Below are 8868 nucleotides of genomic sequence, written 5' to 3' on the forward strand. Positions count from 1 at the left end.
TTCTGTCGCGAAACCATCGGGTGTTTAGGAAGGGAGAAAAAAAAATGATGGCTTATTGGGTTTGGTTGCGGTAAAGAGAGTGACAAGCGGCTTGAACGTTTGGTATTACCATTTAGTAACCTTCCTTTCCTTCCTTTCAACAAATACAACCAATTTTCTTCTTCTCTATCTCTTTTTCTGCCTCTCGCGTCACACACCACACCACACCGCACACTCCCCACTCTCACCGGTATCGGACCTCCTCCGCCGCCTCCCTCGGCCGGCATGGACGTGCCTAAACACCGTTCCGGTCGATCAACGTCCCTCAGGGATGCCACCGACTCCTCCAAGATGGAAGGCACCGGCAGCTGGGACGCCCTCGAATGGACTAAGATTGAGGTTCTTCGTCATTCTCTTCTCCCTTTTTCTCCCTTCTTATTTTTTTTTCTTTTATAATTTTGTGATGGTAATTTTATTTCTTTGCAGCCGGTTTCGCGATTCGTCTCGCATACGAATCTTGATTTCTTGCTTGAGGCGGAGCATGTTATTGCCGAAGTATGCAATCCCTTTAATTTCTTGATTTTGCATTTATTTTAGAATTGCAAGATTTTCATCATTTCTGCATTTCTGTTTTGGTAATTCATGGAGTAGTTATGATATTGGTAAGTGGTAACCTTTAATTAAAAAAAAAAATATGGTGTCTCTGGTTTAAATAAGTTGGTCCTCTTTGAGACGGTGAATCTGCAAAATGTGTGGAGGCTGAAATGTGAGTGTAGTGCCAACTGCCAAGAATGATGAGAGGTGATTTGGGAATTGGGATAGGCCGGATGAATTGTTTGGTATATGGAACTTGATATTTTCTTTTCCTTAGGAGATGAATAGCTACATTCCCTGAAAATTTGATTAGGAGTAGAACTTAGAAGTTCTATCGTATTTGCTATGTCTTCCTAGGTATGAATGCATGTTTTATGTGATTTGTGCATGTTGAGTTTGACATGCATAACGAGTAACAGTCTGAAAATCGTGTATCCCTTCTGTGGTTACTTACACGTTACACAATATTATGGATTCTTGGTATGGATATTGATTTGCAAGGTTAAATTCTACGTCTGGTATCACTTTATAGTATGGTGATGTTTGGTAGATGAGCTTCCTGGTGTCACATGCACCAAAGAGCATAAAAAATTATTTCATAATGGGATTGATTTGGAGGTGCATTGATGTGCTCTTTGACCTGTATCAAATCGGACTTGTCACTTTGTCAGCTGGTGGACAGTAAGAACCAATGTAACACCTATTGCGAGGAAGATAGGGCTACAAAGTTCCAAATAGGGTTTACTGCTAGTACCACAGTTGCATCCTTTCCAAAATTTGTATGGGACTTAATCTCTTTGACCTCTCCTTGCTCTCTAGATGAGAGGCCAAGGGAGAATGGGTTACTTGCTGAAACATCTTTCAGGGATGCCTGAGCACACTTTAGACCTTCCTTGCAATTGAGGTTCTCTCCAGACTTTCATGAAGGTTCATTGGGGATCCCTTCAATATGGAGCCTTACCAAGCCACACATGATAGTTTGCATGCATGATTAGTTGCATAGATTGTCTGGTGACATATGAGACACTGGAGTATTTGTAAATAGTGTACCCAAATATCCCATGAATAGGTTTCCAAGCACTTGAGAAAATAATATGTCCACTCTGATGCCTCCCATAAGTGTTTTACTTTTATTACTTTACTTCATTTGCCACTGCTGCTATGATTAGTGCAATTAGGCCAATAAGGAGCTCATTTTCCCCTGTTATGAGTTGATTAATAGCTAACAAAAGTCTATAATTAATTGGAATAACTTTGTGGTCCCTTCTTAAATTAATAGCTATATATAGTTATTTTGCTTTTGATTGAAAATTAGAAGCGAAAATGTACCAAACAATTATAATTGAAAGGTGACACAGCCATTTCCCATGAGGGGCAGTAAGTCATGACAAATCATGCATCCTTCTGGGCAGGTGAAAGCAATGACCTGAGGTCATAGATTCCTAATTGTGAGTTATGCAATTAGAGGGGGATCAAATTGGAGATAGCCCAATGGCTAGGGGTAGAGTGTGGTCTAAGGAGACTCCAAATGAGTTGGTCAAAAGAAAAGAAATTTAAGCATACTTGGGTTAAGTTCAGAAATGACTCGTGCCAGGGCACAATGATGTCATTTGATGTATGTAGCCAACCCCACCTAGTGGGATAAGGCTTTGTTGTTGTTGTTGTTGTTGTTGCACTGATGCCTCTACCATGTGAAACTCTAGCTGATAACATGGATAAAGTTACCTAGGGATGAGAATGCTTAAAAATTCCTCTCAAATTTGAACCCTTTTGTTAACTTCTGCTGTCAATAAAATTTCTGATGTTTATTGTCTATAAAAATAAAGTTTGATGTTTAGTGCCTAAAAAAATAGTTCTGATGTTTTAATTTGCATTTATCATTTCTGAATGTGATGCATGAAATTAACCTGTATGGTGTTTACTTCCAGGGACATGGTGTTGTTCTTGTTAATACAGATGATGCAGGCATGTTGATGATAACAAATTTTCGTCTTCTTTTTCTGGTAAGTTTGCCCTGTAAACTTTCTTGCAGTACACCTGAATTCTAGTTTATAATGAGATAAAATGATGACTCATTGGTGAAAAGATTAAGAAACTTGGCTCCTGATTTCTATTGCCTGAGTTGGTGTGCATTTTTTATGCACACTTCAGCTGTCTCTCTGCAATTCTGCTACATGCCTATATATATTTTGACTATTTACTTTCTGATTTGCCTCATTTCAATTTTACAGAGTGAGGGAACTCGAAAAGTTATTGCCCTTGGAACAATACCACATGCAACCATTGAGAAGTTTAACAAGACAGTAAGTTAATGCAAGCTTCCTAAAAGCTACCGTCTTTTCTGTGCTTTATTTTTGCTAATTAATAGGGATATATTGTGTTATATTGACCTGATTCCTCCTGTGTTTTCTGCCTTACATACAAGATGACATAATTTTTGACATACTAATTGTTGTGGTCATCACCGGTATTACACTGTATAATTACAATTAAGCTTAACTACTTTATTTTATGTTGACCTTATGAACTTGTGCAACTGGTTTGTGTGCCCATATCTGTTCAGCCATACTAATCTATGGATTTTATCTATTTTCATATTAGTTAACTTGTGAAAAACTTGGACCATAAAATATGGTGTGCTATCCTCTAAAATGTGTGCTTGTGCATCTTGATTCTGATTTACGTTCTTGTTGTGTGTCTTTTGTATTGATTATTTGGAATCTCATAGCAACTGATCTATTTAAATGTAGGTTGCAAGGACTCAATCAAATGCTCGCCAACTCGAGAAGACACCACCTCAAAGATTGCTCCAGGTGATTGGTATGCTATCAGATAAGCACTTTTTTATTGATATTGTCTTTAAATATCAATTGATGAAATCCCTATGCAATATAGGTGGATAATGGTTATAAGTAAACATCCAACTGGGGACCAGGGTAGGATCGCTTCATTGTTTTTTTGTTAACCCTCTCTGTCATTTGCGTTTTCCCGTTTTTCTGTTAAGAAGGATTCATTGTGCTTCAAATTTTTTATATTCTGTCTCTTTATCTTGATTTCGTCTTCTATTGGAAGAAAGAGACACTTATCTTTTCTTGTGTATGCAGGCAAAGATATGAGAATTATAGTCTTTGGTTTCAGACCTCGTACAAAACAGGTAATTCTGTGGTTACAGTATGTACTATCTCACAACATACAAGTCCCATTTTTGGCTATGGTTCTTTGAAGATATCAGATATTCACCATTTAGAATTCTAGTAATTGTGTGTTGTCTTCTGAAAACACTGAAATGCCATCAGAATTTTAAAGAGGATAGGAAACATATACCTTCTTCGCATGAACTCCATTTGTTAATCACACGTGCAACTTATAATGGTTTAACTTGAATTAGTTTGTTTTAGTTTAAACTTCCTGTAAGTTCAAAATATTTTTGAGACAGTTCTTGAAATCCTAAAACCCAATCAAAACCAAAAATTCACTTAATAGTCTTTTCCTTTTTGGGGTTGTTGCATAATTAATCATTATAATTTATATTTTACCATATAGAAAGTTGAATAAGCCAGTGAGATCGTTTTTGGAAACATTTAGGTGGGTGCTTTCAGTTTAATCTATGTTGTTCATAACCTAATGTCTTTCATTACATCTTGCAGAGACGTATAATATTTGATGCACTACGAAGGTGTACAAAACCAGCAACGTTATGGGATCTTTATGCTTTTGTTTGTGGACCTTCTAGGTTTAAGAACACAAATCCACAAGTGCGCTTATTGGATGAGTATTTTCGACTTATTGGCAAAGGTGCTCGTGCATCAACTGATATGATTGAAAGTGGGTCCTTCACCTTGTCAAATGACTTATGGAGAATAAGTAGCATAAACTCCAACTATAAAATGTGTCCGAGTTATCCATTTGCTTTGGTTGTTCCCAAGATCATTAGGTAATTTACCAAGGGACAAACTTTCGAATTTTCTCTATTAATTCTGTATTCATATTTCATAGAGTTCAATCCACATAACAATTCATTTGACAACTTCTTATTGTCCCGGCGCAAGTGATGATGAAGTTCTCTTGGCTTCCAACTTTCGTGCAAGGGGTCGGCTGCCTGTAGTTTCATGGTGTCATCTTGGTATGTAGGGTATCTTGATTTTATTTGTTTAAATACTTGGCACAGTTATATCTATTCCTGTTTCTTTCCTTTACATTCTATTATTGTAATATATGAATATCCCTCTAATTTATTGGAACTGATAACCTATAGGTACTGGTGCAGTTCTTGCACGTTCATCCCAACCCTTAGTTGGTCTGATGATGAATATGAGGAGGTAATGTAGATTATGTAATCAAATGCAGAAGGAACAAATTGTTTCATTTTGGAATCTGTACTGGCTAGCAAGAACATTAAAATTGATCTCATTAAAACATTGTTACCAAAGATATTAAATATGATAATATAGGATATATCATTAAGTTGCTTCCCTAATGTTGGAATTTGGAAGTTCTAAACTATGTATTTTATGCGCCATATGACTTACTTCATTTTGGAGGAAGGAAAGAATGAAAAGTCACGGGCAAAATACACTTTTTGTCCTTCTATTTACTCAAATTTTTTTATTTGCTGTTTGGTCCTCTATTTTTATTTTCTTAATTTGGTCCTTTATGTTTTAAATTGCTTTCAATTTTGTACTTTCACTTTTATTTTCTCAAATTTTTGCTCTTTTATGTTTCAATTCATTTTCAATTTGGCCCCACTGTCAAAATAACTGGGGAGCACTATCTGTTCCATGTTGGCTTTTTCTTTTGGGTCAATTATTTGATGCTCAAATTGAGAACTACTTCAAACATACGCAATCAAATTGAAAAATTAGGTTGAACTTTGTTGTGGCAATATGTTCTTATAGTGGGATTATGATTGTTGTCAGAGTGAGATGCTGCTGAGTTGAACTTTGTTGAGCTAATGTGTTTTCTTTTGTTCGTTTTTCTGGTTGTTCTTGTAGGCTTCTGGGGGATTTCTTATTCACTACTTCTGATAAGTTTTTAAAAAAGAACTAACTAAACAGTGACAAGTTTACATGTATTTGTTTGCAGCAACATGGATGAAAAACTCGTGGCTGCACTTTGCAGCAAACTTGATGATGGCTCACGGAGGTAAGATTTTTATTTAACTATATATTTGCTCCTTACAGACATAGATCGCTTTGATTTTAGTCCCTATTAGTATCTATTAGAATTGAGATTGAATGGGTCTAACTCAACCACAAAAGCTAGCGCACGGGAGGGGATGCCTCACATTTATAATTTATAAACTATCTAGAGACTGTATCCTTGAGATATGGAACTTGTAATACACCCCCTTCACGCTGAGTAATAATCGTCTGGAGCATGAAAATTTGCAAGTGGGTGCTCCAACAACAATGGATCAGATATGCTTTGATACCATATTAGTTTCATGGTCACTCAGCAGAAATATTGGAGTAGCTAGACAAGAGAGAGAAAAATAACATATTACTTGTCTGTAGATTGTTATTTGTTACAATAGAAAAGACCAATATATATAGGGAGAGTAATAAATATAAAGCACCTACCGAGTACTCTCCATTAATGCACCTTCTAAACTACTAACCACTACCTAACAATAATATTTCTTATATTTCAACATTCCCAAGCTTGAGCATGTAGATAATATGCATCAAGCTTGGAGCATAATTAACCTATTGGAGATATTATTTGATATGATGGGATATCAAAGAATAATCTCTGTATGTCTAAAACTCCCCCTCAAGCTTAAGCTAAAGCTTACTAAGGTTTAAGCTTGTTACAATTTAAGCCTTGAAAATATTGAAAGATCTCCCTTTAAGACTAGCGAGGCAACTCAGGGTGCTGGATACATCCAAGGTAGTAAATTCGTAGTTTTTACCTCGACTCAGAAAGCTAATTCAAAATCGTATTTCGTTAAATCGTAAGACGGAACATAAACGTGACTCGTAAAATATAACAAATATGCCAAATTTGATAATAAAAATATTTTCACAAATAATGAAATAAATCTCAAATAAACCAAATTATCCATAACTAATATAAACCATAACAAGTCAAAAGTCACAACTCATAATACAAATTCACAACTCAACTCACAAATCAAAATACAAATTCACAACTAACATGTTTATATGACATTAAAATAAATTCAAATAGCAAATAAAATAACTAAACTACTAACAAGGAACAACTAATTAACTAAAGTCTATACAAATCATTTAAGCATATAGTCATCCTATTCTTCGTCTATCATAAAATCTTCATGAGTTTCACAAGCTTTCACATTACTATCTTCATTATAAAGAATAGGAGGAGGAGGAGGTGGAGGTCCTTGGAGAAGTTCTTCAAACTCTTCATCATCAAGATAAGGAGTTGCCAAAGGATCCTTAGAGGTACCAACAACTCTATTACCACTTGCTCCATTATTCAAATTAGGATCTAGAATTAGAACATCTAGATCTTCTTCTTCTCCATCCTCATCAGCAACAATCCACTCTTCATCAGAGTCCAATTCATCAAGACTATAATCGTAGTCAAGACTTTTTCTAGTTTGTTGTTTCTTTGCCAATCTTGAGTTTGTCATCACAAACACATCATTCATGGTTTTAGCCTTAAAATGGTTTCTCTTTTTTGTGTGAACCTTTCAAAAGTATATAAGAAGTATTCATCAATCAATAACATAGAAATTGGAGAACTAACAACCAAATTTATAGAAGGAAAATGCAAATTATATTTAATTACTACCATCTTAAAGGCGCTCCAATTGCGTTCACATCCGGATGAGCTACATGTCATTCAAGACACGGATTACAAATTGTTGGAGCGCTGGATGCTGATCTCCATAAGATTCCCACCATTGAGCTGGCGTTTTAGTAGAAATTGCATTCTGAGCTACTTTGCTACCAAAAAACTCTTTTCGGGTCTTAAAATCTTCAGGTTGAACATCCATCTTAGTGATTAGATCCGGATTTCCTATCATCATTGCCATACAAGCATAAAACTGCTTCTTGAGCTCATAAGCAACTTTGAAACTAGAGCTATAATGAATATGAGGATTCGAATAATAGCCCATAGCATGCAATGGCCTATGAAGTTGCTTATCCCATCTTGCATCAATTAATATATCCCAAATAGACATGCAACCAAAACATAGAAAAATCAATAAATTAGTTAAAAAATAAAGAATATTATTCATGCATTAATGAAATTAAAAAAATGATTTAGCAATTTATCTTGTCTCAGCTCTTTGAAATGCATCTCATATTTTCTCCATTTCACTCTTTATTTCTTCATAAATAAACCCCATTGTCAGCTTTTCTTCTGAATCTATCATACAAAACACTTGAAGAAGAGGGTAGACAGCCCTCAAATAAATCACAACCTCTTTCCGAAACATCTTATCCAACACCACACTTGCAATTATCTTTCCCTCTTTTGTTTTTGGAAACTTACTAGAAGTCCATTGATCAGAAAGGAACATTCTTATTAATGGACCTTTGTTGTCATTGAGGCATCCCAAAGTAAGGTAAGAAGTTGCAAAACGGGTCATACCGGACCTCACAAAATCTTTTCCTTTGGTGTGGATGTGAAGCAGTGAAATGAGAGCAATCCTAGCATATATGTAAGTAGTAATCTTTCTACCACTATAAATGGATTAAGTGAAAACTCTTGGTTTAACTCACGATGGGAGGTTGGAATGTAAGAATGTAAGACAACTCTATAATCATCACTTTATGCCATGAGGATAATTAAGGCCAAATGCAACATAGGGGCCAGCCTGGAGATGTTGAAATGCTTAGAAGGTAGGTGACTTACTCCCCCTCAATGCGGCAATGGCATTGAACAATCAGCCAAATATAAGCAGAAAATCATGGCAGCTGAAAAGACCACAGGGCAAAGGGCATAAATGGAAATGAAAGGTGGCTGGATGGAGAAAACAAAACCAGATCCAAAAAGAGGACACTGAGGTGAACCCAGCAGTGTGACCAGTGGTGGACAATGACAGCCAAAATGCCAACTTGTGCCTGTGAAAACACCTACAGTGACTGGTCGTCCGAAGGAGGAAACAGTGTGTGGAGGCGTGTGAAGCCTCCGACGGGGCTGAGCGGTGCTGTTGAAGATGAGTTCAACAGTGTAGTCATTGGTCGCATTGGATGGCGGCGGCAGTGTTGGAACAGTTTTTCAGGCCTTCCGTAGGTTTATATGGCTGCTAGAAAGATAACAACACAGCAGAGGACGTTTTGGTAACCGGAAAGACACACA

The 8868-nt window shown here is 36.3% G+C and overlaps 1 protein-coding gene across 2 annotated transcripts in view; it reads left to right on the forward strand.

Moving 5' to 3' along the window:
* The window catches only part of LOC107617891 (phosphatidylinositol-3-phosphatase myotubularin-1), a 14051-nt gene continuing 5447 nt past the window's right edge, over window positions 265-8868 (forward strand). The window contains exons 1-10 of one of the 2 annotated variants that reach the window (XM_016319768.2): window positions 265-378; window positions 466-534; window positions 2502-2576; window positions 2805-2876; window positions 3324-3393; window positions 3678-3727; window positions 4221-4507; window positions 4623-4696; window positions 4829-4892; window positions 5656-5715. In XM_016319768.2, coding sequence (XP_016175254.1) covers window positions 265-378; window positions 466-534; window positions 2502-2576; window positions 2805-2876; window positions 3324-3393; window positions 3678-3727; window positions 4221-4507; window positions 4623-4696; window positions 4829-4892; window positions 5656-5715 — 935 coding nt within the window. Of the gene's footprint in view, window positions 379-465; window positions 535-2501; window positions 2577-2804; window positions 2877-3323; window positions 3394-3468; window positions 3510-3677; window positions 3728-4220; window positions 4508-4622; window positions 4697-4828; window positions 4893-5655; window positions 5716-8868 lie in introns of those variants that run through there. The other variant, XM_021110397.1, reaches the window with a different exon arrangement.

The sequence above is a fragment of the Arachis ipaensis genome, chromosome B09, assembly GCF_000816755.2.
Source record: "Arachis ipaensis cultivar K30076 chromosome B09, Araip1.1, whole genome shotgun sequence".
NCBI lineage: Eukaryota > Viridiplantae > Streptophyta > Magnoliopsida > Fabales > Fabaceae > Arachis > Arachis ipaensis.